General features: G+C 44.0%; 1 protein-coding gene across 3 annotated transcripts in view; it reads right to left on the bottom strand.

The window, feature by feature from the left end:
• Positions 1 to 204: 204 nt before the first annotated feature.
• Positions 205 to 14,945, bottom strand: part of LOC145405226 (uncharacterized) — a 52,366-nt gene continuing 37,625 nt past the window's right edge. For 2 of the 3 annotated variants that reach the window (XM_080276648.1, XM_080276649.1), the window contains exons 5-13: positions 13,866 to 14,076; positions 11,693 to 11,827; positions 11,006 to 11,029; positions 9,484 to 9,880; positions 8,084 to 8,185; positions 3,617 to 5,119; positions 1,680 to 3,026; positions 1,024 to 1,221; positions 205 to 571 (exon numbers count right to left, since the gene is read on the bottom strand). In XM_080276648.1, coding sequence (XP_080132774.1) covers positions 316 to 571; positions 1,024 to 1,221; positions 1,680 to 3,026; positions 3,617 to 5,119; positions 8,084 to 8,185; positions 9,484 to 9,880; positions 11,006 to 11,029; positions 11,693 to 11,827; positions 13,866 to 14,076 — 4,173 coding nt within the window. In that variant the 3' untranslated portion in view covers positions 205 to 315. The remainder of the gene's footprint in view (positions 572 to 1,023; positions 1,222 to 1,679; positions 3,027 to 3,616; positions 5,120 to 8,083; positions 8,186 to 9,483; positions 9,881 to 11,005; positions 11,030 to 11,692; positions 11,828 to 13,865; positions 14,077 to 14,945) is intronic. The other variant, XM_080276650.1, reaches the window with a different exon arrangement.

Raw genomic sequence — 14,945 nt, 5'->3', positions numbered from 1 at the left:
CAGCTACCTAGTACTTTCTTTAAACTTACTAGCTTGTAAATTTCTCTACGCACCTTAATTCTCTAAAATAATATTTCTTGTCGCCTACCCGTCCTCGTACCAACTTAGTTTCTTTCGGAATAAATCTTTCTTTCTCTCCCTTTTACTTACAGATTACTCCCTCTTTTCAAGCTTCTTTCACTACCTACTATTTCCCACGATTTTCAGGTGTTTCCAATACCTTTCATAGTTTCTTAGTGTTTCCCAGTTTCTTATAATTTCTTACTCTGCTAGCCTTGCTGCGCCTTCTACGGCGTTTCTAATATATGTATATTCTTAGGCGTCGACGCTGGGTCGCCTGGAGCCACACTGGCAGCAGAACTTGGCCATGAGCACCGGGTACTTGTGACCGCACTCGTGGCAGAACCTTGGCAGCTTCATGGACGAGGAGAAGGAGGTTTGGGTGTCGCTCTTGGCGCTGGTGGTGGTGATGAGGCCAGGTGGGGAGGTGGTGGAGGGGGAGGAAAGCGGAGGTAAGGAGGAATCCGAAGAAGACCCACTGGACAGCCGGGTCTGTGGCGCTCCGTCCGTGCTGGTTTGTTACGTTAGAGAGGCAGGGATAACGGGCGTAAATATTAAGGGGTGGGAATAGATTCACTAGGACACTATTTTAAAGAGAAATCTGTTGCAGCAATAATTTGTAAACTAAGAATACCAACATACTTAAACTGGGGAGGATAGAACACAAGGGTAGCATATCGCGCAAACAAAAGCAAATTCATCTAATTTCAAAGGTATGATGACACCGACTACCATTATGAAGCGAAATGACTGGCAAGTTGAAGGAAATACTGTGAGAATTTCAAATCGTCAGAAATGTTTATACAGATGGTTCTCCTTCTGGAATAAAATTAAAAGGTAGCATACATGTGTTACAATAAGCTATGTATTTAGGGTACGTGTGCTATCATTATCCTGGGTGTAATACTGGTACAATCACACATTAATGTAGCCTAGATCACCAGATTCACAGCTTTAACCAACCTGTCAGTATTCTTGCTAGTGTCAAAAGCGTCAGTTCTGTATGTGTTATAACCACTGCTGCTGCTAGTGTTGTACTTGGTGGCGGGTTGGGTCTTGGTGGCGTCACTCAGGTATCGACTGTAGGTGGTGGAGGACCCATTGCCTCCCAGGGGGGCATCAACACTCCACCCACTCTTGACGCTGCCCCCGCCCCACCTGCTGCAGTCAGGGGACACGAGTAAATTGGCAACAGAGTTAAACACAGCATTATATATATAGCACACAAAGAGGTGATATCCTGCAGCATTCAGCCTCTGACCATTAACGTGATAATAGGGTAAGTTATTTATATTGTGTACCGAATTTAACTTCCAAATAACTTTTCATAATGAACTCGCAAAACTGTCATATGCATATGTTTTTGGCTCCAATAAGTACTGAATAATAAGTACATGAATACTTGGACTATGAAGTATTATTATCATCTAGTGACTTCTCAATGAGTATGAGATCTTGTTTCCACAACACGACAGAAAATATGTATAAATACTAACTTAGACAATAAAGTCATGCACTAAGCAAAGCAAGTCTCACAAAATACCTTAAGATGAAAGAAAACTAAAGGCAAGAAAATGAACTTATCCCGGCTCAGCAACCCTTTTATTACCGTTACTTACCTGCCATTCTCCGCCCTGATCGGAATGGTGGTAGTGGTGGTGTGGTGGGTGTCTGGGGTGGAGGCTCTGTGCTCTCCCGTCGGGGGGTCACGGGTCGAGGTCAAGAGGCTCCGCAGGTCACGCTTTGCACTTAGCCAGCAAGAAGTTTCGCTTTTGGGGGGATTTGGACTTAGGCTCTCACGGAAGGCAGAGGACGATGTCTGGGATGGGACGCTAATTTCCCTCGCTGGGGAGGAGTATTTGTCCGTGTCTCGTGCTGGGGAGGAGTAGCGGTCAGAAACTCTCGCTGGGGAAGAAGAATGGTCGCTATCACGTGCTGGGGAGGAGAATCTGTCAGTGTCACGGGCTGGGGAGGAGAATCTGTCAGTGTCACGAGCTGGGGAGGAGAATCTGTCAGTGTCACGGGCTGGGGAGGAGAATCTGTCAGTGTCACGGGCTGGGGAGGAGAATCTGTCAGTGTCTCGGGCTGGGGAGGAGAATCTGTTAGTGTCACGAGCTTGGGAGGAGAATCTGTCAGTGTCACGGGCTGGGGAGAGTCTGCTAGTATCAAGAGCTGGGGAGGAGAGTCTCATAGTAGTACGAGATGGGGATGAGAACCGGTCAGCATCTTGACCTGGTGACGAGAATCTGTCGGTGTCACGACCTGGAGAAGAAAGTCTCTCAGTGTCACGAGCTGGGGACGAGAATCTGTCAGTGTCACGTGAAGAAGTTGAAAGTCGATTCGAGTCTCGTGATGGAGAAGTGTATCGTTCATTGTCCCGAGATGGGGATGAATAATGGTCTGCTGATCGAGTTGGTGAGGAACATCTGTCAGTATCTCGTGACGGGGAACCATATCTATCTGTTTCGCGGGAAGGAGAGGAGTAGCGGTCATCAGACCTTGTCTCAGACTTCCACCTATCAGTATCCTTGTCGGGTGAAGAAAATGTATCTATTTCACGTGCTGGGGAAGAGAACCGTTCAGTAGCTCTTGCTAGGGACGAGGACCACAGATCACTAGTAGTATTATCCTTGCCTGATGGACTATCACGCACTGAAGAACCCCAATTAAAGCCATCTTTATCCAACCAAGGCTTCCTAGTGAGTGTGGGTGAGGTTGATCCTACTGACAGACTAGTTTTTGGTCCTCCCCAACGGCCCTCAGATGCGCGCCTGGGTGTTGGTGAGCCAAGTTTTCCACATAGGATATCAATATTATTTAAGCTTGAGCCTAGTCCTAGCCCTAAACCTAGCCCAGCCGCCCCTAGTCCAGAGCGCTTCTTGCCCGAGGATGGTGAGGTCCCCATCAGCGCCTGCATCTGGAGTTCCGCCGCCGAGAAGGGATCATAAGGGGTGGCCTCTGCAGGTCTGGCGGGAGGGGGAAGGCAAGAGGACCGTCTCAGCGTGCGTCCCTATCTTTCTCTCTCAATAAGCAAAACATCAACACAAAATTACGAAAATAAACAGGAAACCAAGCAAAATTATGCCCGACACCAAATTATGCCTGACACCAGAGAACGGTGACTGAAACGACAACATGCAACAGGATTAATAAAAGCATATTGAATGGGGCTTACTTACAGTGGTCACATCCACCTCCTGTTGTAACGGTATTGTGAAAGAAAATGACCTCTTAGAGAAAAGCATTTATCTGATTAAAGTATTTACAAATATCTGAGCAGTTAGTATAGCATGCACTCACCAAACCATGCTCTTGAAAGTGAACGATTAACCATGAAAGAATGTATAAGCTCCAGTTCATGCATAAACTTGTTGGTTAATGAGAGAGTTAAGAAATGCATGAATGGCCAGTATTTCAGCATCAAAATTTAGAGAAATGTATATACAACAGGATTCAAGGAAGAAGATTAGCTGATGAGATGAAGAGCGATAAGGAGAAACATTTCAAACTACACCAGATACACACTAAAGATTCTTGCTAGTCTTTCAAGGGTTACCTTTTCTGTTTTCCTGATTTTGGTGATTCCCTCCTCTTCGCCTTGCCACAGGAATTCAGACTTTCCCATCCTGACCTGTTGTTTACTAGACCTTGGCCACCGACGAGGGATTTAAACATGGCATAATCCCTTCGGGAAATTACTACACCTTCACTTTTCTCAGGGTCAGCCAAGGGGAGGGAAGTTACCCCTTTGATGTATCCGTTTTCTTTTATCACAGACTTCTCTCTCTTCACACTCCGCGACCTCGACATATGTACGTGCTTTTTCTCGATATTCAGTTGATCGCTAACATCAGCATGGTTCGTTAATCTTCCGTTACTGAGGTTATCGTACGTTCTATGGATATTAGCTCTTCTGGAGATGTCGTACAATCTATCATAAGTCCTCCCTTCCCTCTCTCTCCCATCACTATACCTATCGTGACTCCTCGCATTCCTCCCTTCACTGCATCTCTCACCACTTTTCGAATTACCACTCCTGTCGCAGCTCTTCCAGGATTCTCTAAGCGGTCTCTCAATCGAGCGGGAGTTGTGTCTTCTCTCAACCGAGCTGTTGTTGCCTCCACTGTCTCCTGTTTTGTCGTTCACTGACACGTTACCTACTCTTCTACGATTGTCGTGTAACAGGAATTCGCTCGCCTCTTCCCTCCTTCGCCTTAATATGTCCCTCACGCTCTCTCTGTTGGCACTTTTGATGTTCTGGAGGCGATTCAGAGTCCCTGCTGACTTCTGACTGTTTAATGGCTGGAGCTCTTGTTTTCTGTTGCTCTTTGCCCACGTTTCAATAAGTTCAGATTTCTCCTGCTTGTGACTTAGAGTTCTGTGTTTCTCAGTAATTACACTCCATGAATGCTTGACTCTTTCTTCCACATCTCTCTCTTCCTCTTCTTCTTCGCTTTTTATCCTGTACTCGCCATTTTCCCATTTCTCGTCTTCGAAATGGACGGACCTGGGGCGCCCGAAGCCAGTTTCGCCGCCAAGATCGTCGTCCCCACTCACCGAAGTCGACGATTTCAGAAAATTCTCCTCCGTTGGGATTTCCAGATCCTCATCGTCACTTTCATAGTTGTATTGCAGTTCCCTGAGCACTTCACCGTCACTCTCCTCACCCTCACAGCCATTTTCACACTCATTTGAATCCAAGTCTTCCGAAGAATTCATGACGTCACTGGCGCCATTGCTGGAACTCGTGCCGTCACTGACTGATTTTTGGTCGAATTTCTCACAGACTTCACTCGTTACCTCTTTTCTGCTGTCACTGTTTTCTTGGGGATATTTTTCACAAACCTCGCTCGTTACTTCATTTCTGCTGCCAATTTCTTTTCTGGTGCTAATGTTTTTCTTGTTTTCTTTTGCCTCTCTGTCAATCACTGCTTCCTCTCTCCACCTATCATTTTCTACGATAGGGGATACCATCAGTCTCTTTTCGTATCTGTATCTACATTCTTCTGTCATGTCCACACTCTTTTTCTTCTGGTTTAACTTTTCCTTCTCCACTTTGCTGTGTTTGTAAGGATACAGAACAAGGAAGGAGGATGGGAAGAACAGAGGAAAGGAGGAGATAAAGTGAAGAGCGATTTGGAGAGAGAAAATCCAGGAAGAAAGGATGAAAAAGGCGTCAGAAAAGAAAGGAGGAGGAGGGAAAGGGAAAAAAAGGAGAAGAATAACGAAAGAGTTTGAAAGGAGAAAAATGGAAGCAAAATACGCGGGACAGATGAAAGATACAAGAGTGAACACAGGAGAAAGAAGAAAATTATGGAGGAGTGAGTGGATGAAGAACAGTAGGAAGGGGAAAATGAAAGAAGAAATGAAAATTATGTTAAATATAAGGAGTTAAAGTGAAGGGGGGGGGAATTGAAGAAAAGAGTCACGAAGAAAATACAGAAACGGAAGCAGAGTGGGGAAAGGCCAGGAGAAAAGGAAAGAAAGGAGAGATGAAGAAAATAAAAGAGATGGGGTAGAGTGGGTGAGGAAAGGGGAAAAATGAAGATTGTTAGTATCCACAGTCTAGTAACTTGGGCTTAAGCTGAAAATTAATGCGTGAGTTTGTCAATTACTGGTGGCAATGAAAAAATGGAGGGTGGATGTTAATAATTTCGAGTCTCAGATGTTAATGTGAATTGCTAATATCAGCACATATATTTATTAGCGTGCATTTGAAGAATTTATTTTGTTAACAGGACGAACGTGCCATTTTGCAGAACAACACTATAACAGGAAAGAGGTTCAGTTCAGTAGGGTACATTAATTTGCACAGTAGCCTACACTTACTATACTTACACCAGAATATTTCAGTGTCATATATGAGGACATGAGTACTTTATACACAAAATTTGCATAGGAAAATACCAATATAATAATAACAACAAAAATAGCTGCTGCTGCTGCTGCTGGTGCTGCTACTATTACTACTACTACTATTACTGTACTATTATTATTACAACTACATTACTGTTGCTACTGCTACTGTTACTATACTACTCCTACTACTACTACTACTACTGCTACTGATGATGATGATGATGATGATACTATTACTACTACTACTACTACTACTACTACTATTATTCCTGTTGGTAATGGTGCTACATCATTAATAATCCATTCGGTGCGATGACGTATTATTACATTTTTATTTATTTATTTAATTTTTGCTATCTCCCAATTATGATATTTGGGTACTTTTCGTAATCAGGCAGTTATCAAGGACTGATTCTAAGCCAAACATTCCAGCAAGTTCTTCCTAAGCTGAATAAAATCGTTTGGGAGTAGCGAGAACAAGTCAGCTATATCGTCGCTGTTTCCAGGGAAAGGGTTACCCCTACCCAAAATCCCACACTGACACGGGAATAGTAAATCACACGCACAACCGTCTGATCTAACTGGGGATACAAATCATATGAAAGAGAAGACTAAGTGCGATACAATTTCCCGTCCTACTGTACCACAGGCGGTACGAGGCTCTGCGATACACAAGTGCTGGGTGGTGGGGTTGGCACATCACAACACCAGTACAAAGACTGGGAGAAGGGAGGTTTCCAACCCACACTCCCGCCACTTTTAGTCATTTCTGTGACAAACAGGGAATATGAGTGTACTACTCTCTTTTTCTCTCTCCTAGTCCTTAAGGATCATGATGACTGTAACCAATATAATACTAATAACACTGACAATCAGTGTAATAATACTTCATTAGGAAAACGTATAACAATAACAATTTCAGATTAATATACAGATCTCCAATATACCATCATGTTTTCAACAGTAAGGGCTCGTTGACGGAACTGGGAGTTGGTCGCGCAATAAAAACCCACATGTCTCTCTCAACCCAAACAGTACTAATAAAATAATAATTTGCGAAAAGCACATCTTAATACTATGGCAGACTGTCTAGTACCTCTCCGTCTGCAATTTCTTTAGCATTTTACACCTTAAAATGATCTTCCATGTTATTTCTATCCTCCTAATACTGACAGTGTGCACTAGCCAAGTAACATACAATGGAATTTTGGCGTGTCACATGCTAATATGGGGCCGTATGTTCTCGTTGCTTTGAAAGGTCCTTCGTTATACCCCTGCCTCAGCAATATATTTTAAACATTACAGTTAGATATTTTATGGGAATATGATCACCAGGCACAATACAAACATCATGGCGAAGGTTTTATTTTGCCTGGCGATCCTGTTCCTATTAAGTCTAGGATTTCCACACTCCAGGTTTACAGCTGAAGACCTTAATATGTTCTTGCGTGTTACTGATGCAAACTAGTCTCGTTTCGTTTTGTCTGAAAGTCTTTGCTCACTTGATGGCAGCTCTCCATTCTACACGATCTCTTGCAACATCTCCATTCTGTCCCTTAACTGTGATGTCATTCTGTAGGATCCCATTCTAAATCTTCTTAGGTGTACCTTTTGCTGCTCTGCACTCTACATTCACACATTTATATCTTTTCACTCACTTATCGTCCTCCAGTCTCTACATGTCCAAATCACCTTCACCAATATATTTTCTCCCCCGACATATACTACCAGTGCCTTCAATTCCCAGCCGATTTTTCAGTTGCCCGTTCGCAACTTTGCCATTGACAGCCCTGTCAGTCAGGGAAGCACAACATATCCATCTGGTCATCCTTATCACTATACGCTCAAACTACGCACGTTCCCTCCCTTTACTGCCCCAGTTTCACTACCATAAAGCATTACGCTTCTCACACATGCAACATACAATTATCCCTAAGTCTAAATGGAAAGTTCCCTCAGTGCCAAGAGAGATAACAGTTCTTCTGTCCACTTCTATCCACTCCTAACCTGAGCAATGTGTAAATCAAATTGCTGAGGAAGAGGTGATACGACATCACCTCTGGCAATAAGAATATGGCTCATAAGCTGGCAAAGAAGTACTGAGGAGCCTCCTTAAACTACGAGAATACGGCGGGAAGAAGATGGATGAGCAATGTTGACATACTTGGAGTAGGTGTCATGGTGGGTGAGTGAGCAGGCTGGGGGCGTCTGGTGGGCCTCGTCCCCTTCTGGCTCCTCACGCTTGGGGCTGCCGCTGATGCACACACTGCCGGACACAGGGCGTTAGTCACTCAGATCTCTTACCGTCTACACAGGGCGTTAGTCACTCAGATCTCTTACCGTCTACACAGGGCGTTAGTCACTCAGATCTCTTACCGTCTACACAGGGCGTTAGTCACTCAGATCTCTTACCGTCTACATAGGGCGTTAGTCACTCAGATCTCTTACCGTCTACACAGGGCGTTAGTCACTCAGATCTCTTACCGTCTACACAGGGCGTTAGTCACTCAGATCTCTTACCGTCTACATAGGGCGTTAGTCACTCAGATCTCTTACCGTCTACACAGGGCGTTGGTCACTCAGATCTCTTACCGTCTACACAGGGCGTTAGTCACTCAGATCTCTCACCGCCTACACAGGGGGTTAGTCACTCAGATCTCTTACCGTCTACACAGGGCGTTAGTCACTCAGATCTCTTACCGTCTACACAGGCGTTAGTCACTCAGATCTCTTACCGTCTACACAGGGCGTTAGTCACTCAGATCTCTTACCGTCTACACAGGGCGTTAGTCACTCAGATCTCTTACCGTCTACACAGGGCGTTAGTCACTCAGATCTCTTACCGTCTTTGTCTATCACCGTATTTACAAAGTCAAAACCACATGAGGGAAATATGTGATGGGTCCTGTCTATAGCTGAAGTTCCACGAACCAGGTCATATCTATCATTGTCTCTGCATTTACCACGTCATATCTACACAATATTCTCTTCTTATACTTGGTCCAGTCTAACTATATATATTCTATTTACCAGGTCTTATCTACACATTATTTTGTATGCTAGGTCTTATCTACCTACCTGCCTATCTGCTTACCTGCCACTCTGCCTACCTACCTATCAGTCTATATCTATTTGTCTGTCTGTCTATCTGTCTACCTATCTTAATACGCAATCTTACATACATAATACATTTAAGAGAAAAGAACAGTGTTGATGATCAAACATGCACAGAACATTGCCTAGCTGCTACGGCTAGGCAATGTTCTGTGAAATAATTAAATGACTGAGCGAAGGTGACTCCTCACTGCAAACTCTCTTTCAGTTAATGAATCTTTTTTTTATGGCTGTCATATTACAATGGTTGCACGTTAGTGCGCTAATTATATCAAATCATTCTTGTGACTGACTAATTTATATGTGGGTGGTGGAGGCTCTTGGCCTGTTACTCATCCTTCCTTCCCCTTAAACCGAACCTTCTGTTCAGCTCTCCTTCCCCACCCCCCTCTCTTTTTGGCCATTCCTCCACACCTTCCCTGCTCCCTCCTGCCATCTCTTCAGCCCCACCTGGCCAGCATATCTGAGGCGAGGTCCCTGTGCCTGGCCATGGGTGCATTGGAAGAGGACCTGCGCAGTGATGCTCTGTGTGACCGCTGCCGCATCACTGGCGAGCTGCACACCGACGAGAAGGATGCCCGCCCAACCTGGTTCCTGGATAGACCATAGCTTGGGGATTGTCCGTAGCCTGAAGACTGTCCATAACCTGATGATTGTCCGTAATGTGACTGTCCATAGCCCGATGATTGTCCATAACCTGAGGATTGGCCATAACTTGACTGTCCATAACCTGAGGACTGTCCATAGCCTGATGACTGTCCGTAGCCAGAGGACTTTACAGACTGTCCATACGAAGAGGAGCTGCCGTAGCCTGAAGAAGTCCCATACCCGCTGCTGTACCCCGTCACTGCAAAAAAACATGGAACTGAGTAAACATCATTATCATCTTCATCACCAACCAATCTAAACATCATGAACACAGAATAAATTAGTAAAACATGCAAAGGACCAGCCATTGTGTCAACAGAATGCCACGTAAAATGGGCACCGCGTCTCATCTCTTCACCTGAACTTCTGAAATTCCCTGATGTTGTACTTCATAAAGGCTAGTATTCAACAAAACCTCAACAAGCACCTGTGTGGTTGACCCATTGTAGTGAATGCAAAATTTCTTACAAATATCCCTGCAGACTCCATTTGCTCAGTTCAGTCGTACCGTCAGTAGTCTGCATGCTCAGACGTACACATTCCCTCAACATGTCATCTTCTCGGCATAATTAGCTTTTTAACTTCAAATGCACTTTCATTTTCTTTACCTTTTCCATTATCCTGCCCATATTCATTCTTTCCATGAAAACATATACAAACACTCTGCTCTCTGATCTCTGAACTAACCTTCTTACTCCACACCTTTCACATATGACACCCTGTTATAAAACCTTTCCTTAGCAGCCCACATTTATTTCTCAAAATACCCACTACAGTATATATCAGTTCGTCTTTTTATATTCGTCATGCTGATGCTCATGTCATGCTAGTGCCTAACACTCATACGATAATGTGAGTAACTAGATATGATGTAGGCTACTCTGTATATCAAAGCTTTCGTTACGTGGCAGGACTTTCATACCAACAGCTCATCTCTTTACTCCCCTCAGCCAGTCTTTTCCATCTCATCTTATACATCTGATCTTGGTACACCAATACTATATTTGTAATTCCCTGCTTTTAATTATGGTGCTCCACTTACCTAAATATTACATTCTTCATTTTATTCCTACACATCACAGCTTAATAGACATCTATAAAAATTTACCATCCCATAAACCAAGTACCACAGCATATGCATCTTTCAGACTTAATGATCCATCAGTCGCCATTCATAATTCGCTGCCTCTTTAATTACGATATAGTCCTGAATTTTCCTTTCACTTTATCCATATCAACACTGAAAACCTGAACATCCATGTTGTTATACAATATACTCACATATTCCATAAATATATAAAAACGGGTAATTAAATGGCTTTACCTGAATCTTCCTCAGCGAGGGGAGCTTGTAGGGGGAAATGAGAAGGAGCTTAGTCAGGCTAACATTATCCAGAATTACAGGTCACGCACGTTTGGGAAAGTTAGCATGGAAATGAGAACAAGTTTAGTCTGTCAAATATTAATCAGAATTGGGTAAATTTTTAAATGCTGACCATAATGGCTTTGGATATGAAACCTATGTTTTTCTGATGGATTCTGGTGTAATTCAGTCGAGAATAATATTGATTTTTGTCCGAAACAGGACATTTTTATAATCTGGCACTATCTCCCCTGATATTCTTAACAAGCCTGACCAGGAAAATAATAAAATATGAGCAGCCAGTTTTGCCAAAAACTTACTAAGGCCACACGTAACGTAGCCTGACTCCGTCCAAAGCAATCCTAACCATGACTAAATCTCTGACCAGTTTCAGGCCAGCCCACAGGGCGCCACGTTCCCAGGCTGGCATTGTACAGTAAACCCATGCCATTAGCTACATGTAAGAAAATACCCAGAATCACATAGCACACATGTCTAGAGGGATTACTGATTTAAATTTATCGTTTTCTCTTAAACATGGCTATCATATTCTATACTGAAAGTCTGCAAGCTAAAGTAAGTGTAAATTTGCTGGGGTGCAGTAGTTCAATCAAATACTCAAAACAACACCAAAAATACTCTTTGTACCAGATTTGAGCATAGCTGAGAACTGCTTTCCCGCTGCTCGTCCCAGAGACATGGTGCCGGCTCCCAGGGTGGTGGCCACGGAGGAGCGGCGGGAGGTGGACGTGGAGGAGGCGGGAGGAGGACTCTGGTGCCGCCCTGAAACATGCATCGTCACGGCATTACATACAAACACATAATAATATAAATGACGCAGATAACTACAACAACTACTTACCAACTTCATATTACTCAGCTGGAGATAACACTGCAGCTACAGTATAATGTTGTTCATATTAGACATTCTTATACATGTAGCAGAAAAAGGAGTGCGCACGAGCAATCGTGTGTGTGTGTGTGTGTGTGTGTGTGTGTGTGTGTGTGTGTGTGTGTGTGTGTGTGTGTGTGAGAGAGAGAGAGAGAGAGAGAGAGAGAGAGAGAGAGAGAGAGAGAGAGAGAGAGAGAGAGAGACCTTGACACACAATTAGGGGTTGAGCGGCAATAAAGGAGTGAGCCACAATTAATCCCACTGACACAACGCGGCCTCACGACATACACACATTAGCCCGCCAAAAAACACACCACGGCTCTACTTTCACCGACCCACCACCTGCTGTAGCCTACCTACGGAGATTTAGAACCAAAGTGGCGAGAGTACGCTGGTCTGCAGTGAAGGACATAGGATACAGTGGTGCTGATACAGATAACCTGAAAGAAAAGTACCGACAATGGTCAATAAACATAATCAGTGATAAGATAAAGAATTAACGGCAACTACTGTGGCCTAGAAGTAACTATACAGCTACCAAATGGCCGTCATTATATGGGATTTTTTTTTTTTTCACTCAAAGAGAATTACGACACTGATAAAAGAAACAAAAAAAGGCCCATACCAGCCTCCATAAACCAATCACACAACTTAGCCTAACCTGGCCTAGTAGTGATCAAGTGATTAATTCAGCAGGAAGACAGGAAGTCTTTCTCCTGGGACGATGACGATGTCAGGGCAGCAGCCAGAACGTCAGCGAGGGGCATCAGTAACTTTGGTGTCAGCACTTTCGGCAGGATTGCAAGCCATGCAAAGTCTTCTTGAGAAGGTGAAGCAAACTCTACAGTCTACAGCAATAAGGACGACACGCTTCACATGGAGGAAGGCCACAAAGGATGACCATGTGTTAGATGGTATATAACAGTATGGTGAAAAACAAGCTCTTTTATAGAGCGTATTGTGCAGGAATTGAACCCGCACACCAGCGACCATCTGACTACCAAAATGACTAGGCAACTCAAAGGCTACCATGAATTACAGAAAGCCGAACCTCTTCCTTGCGAGGTAACCACGACAATTTCGTCGTTGTACACCAACGGAACCGAAGGCGAGAAATGTTCTGGACATGTATAGTGCAAGACTTCATCCTTCATTGCAGCAACACACACGCTTAGGCTAAGCACTCAGACATATGAGTATGGCATATCTAGTGGCCTAACAGGTTAACTGTCGCCATTCATCCCCAGCACCATTACAACTATAGCTGTTGGGGTAGCAGGGCAAGCTTGAGCAGTGACCACTGCTTAGAGGTGAGGAACAAAGGGCCACTTTGAGAGAATTTGAGTCTTTTTCACATCAGGAAGCAGAAGAGGCCGTTAGGGAGTGCTATACTTCTGTTATCTTTAGGGAATCCTATACTTTCCGACCAGCACGGAAAGTGAAGAAACAGAGATCCATTAAACAGAATGTTAGGACAATGACAGGCTGGAGTTGTTGCAAAGTTACAGTGATCAAACATTGCAGCTGGGTGTGGTCTGGTGTGCCATTATGACTTTCTGGTGCTGAAACCACAACTTCTAATATATTAATGTAGTGCTGGTATACAAACTTACTAGGAGCCTTGTGAGGTTCATTTGGTCTGATCCTGGGCCACTAACTCACTTAGACAAGTGTGTTGGTCTAGCGGCAGGCACCACATGCAGGCCACCTGATCTGTCCCTGACCCCAGCTGGTGTGCCATTTAGTTGTCATAGTGATGGCCTGGATGACACAACACAAATGTCAATATAAAGTTCGGTCACGAAAAGTATCAGTACCGAAATACTGTGCATTCTCTTAATTATCCGCCTCCCAAGACAAGGGTAGTGATTCAGCTCCACAGGGCATATTAAATCTGGAACCAATATCGTTTAATGCTTTACCACTCACCTGAGGGTAGGGGCGGGCTGGCGTGTCTGCTGAGGGATCGTGGAGGGCTGGGCTGGCGGGCGTTGAGGGGCGGGCTGACGTCCCGGAGGCCGTAGGGAAGGGGCAAGAGGGGGGCGGGCGTGGGGCCGGAGTTTGGGGGTGGAATGGAGGAGATAACGTCACTCTTCTTTGGAGCGCGCCATCCGCTCTCACCAGGCTTCGGTGGCACGTACTGAAAATAATAATAATAATAATAATAATAATGATGATGATAAATGATGATGATGATAATAACCTTTGAATAAGCAAGATCAAGTGCTACCCACGTACTCTCTGCGTGTCGTAAAAGGTAACTAATGGGCACTGAAGTGGGAGAAGAAAACTATCCACTTTGTATCGGCATGGGAATATGGTACCCCCACGGCTAAATACCTGAGTTGCAAACAGCCTGGAACCCCTCTCGGCACACGAGGAAGGAGTGTGGGGATGGTGGAGTCATTGTGTTGTTCCATTTTCCTCATATTTGTCTCCAATGATTTTTTTCCCCTCACATTTATCCCCACCAATATTTTCCCTCACATTTGTCCTCATTAAGATTAAAACAGCAGTGCCGTGTACCCATCCGCCCTATGTAAATGTGGGGATTGGGTTAGAGATGAACACAACAATAATGAACAATATACAGTATGTGCTGCGTTCTAGATATGATTTTAAAACTACTTACCCAATCCTAAGAATTTCTGTATGGACGCATATGAATCTCTCTCTCTCTCTCTCTCTCTCTCTCCTTCTGTCTGTGTCTCTGTCTGTCTGTTTGTCTGTCTGTCTGTCTTTTCTCTGTCTGTCTGTCTGTCTGTCTGTCTCTCCCTCTCTATACATATATCTATATCTATATCTATATCCATATCTATCTATCTATCTATCTATCTACCCATATATATAACATAAATCCATAACTATGTATCCATAAATACACTCATTTACATGAAAGAAACATTTCAGCGTCATAATATTCAGAGGACATTATTCTACTTGGAAATCTTAACCCTGACTAGTGACTAATGCTCGACGCTCTTACACGCACATTTCTTGGGGAATTTT

Source organism: Coenobita brevimanus, chromosome 66 (assembly GCF_032717465.1).
Source record: "Coenobita brevimanus isolate Jiangsu-jjx chromosome 66, ASM3271746v2, whole genome shotgun sequence".
NCBI lineage: Eukaryota > Metazoa > Arthropoda > Malacostraca > Decapoda > Coenobitidae > Coenobita > Coenobita brevimanus.
Note: the sequence above shows the minus strand (reverse complement) of the source record. Positions and strands in the feature narration are given on the sequence as shown.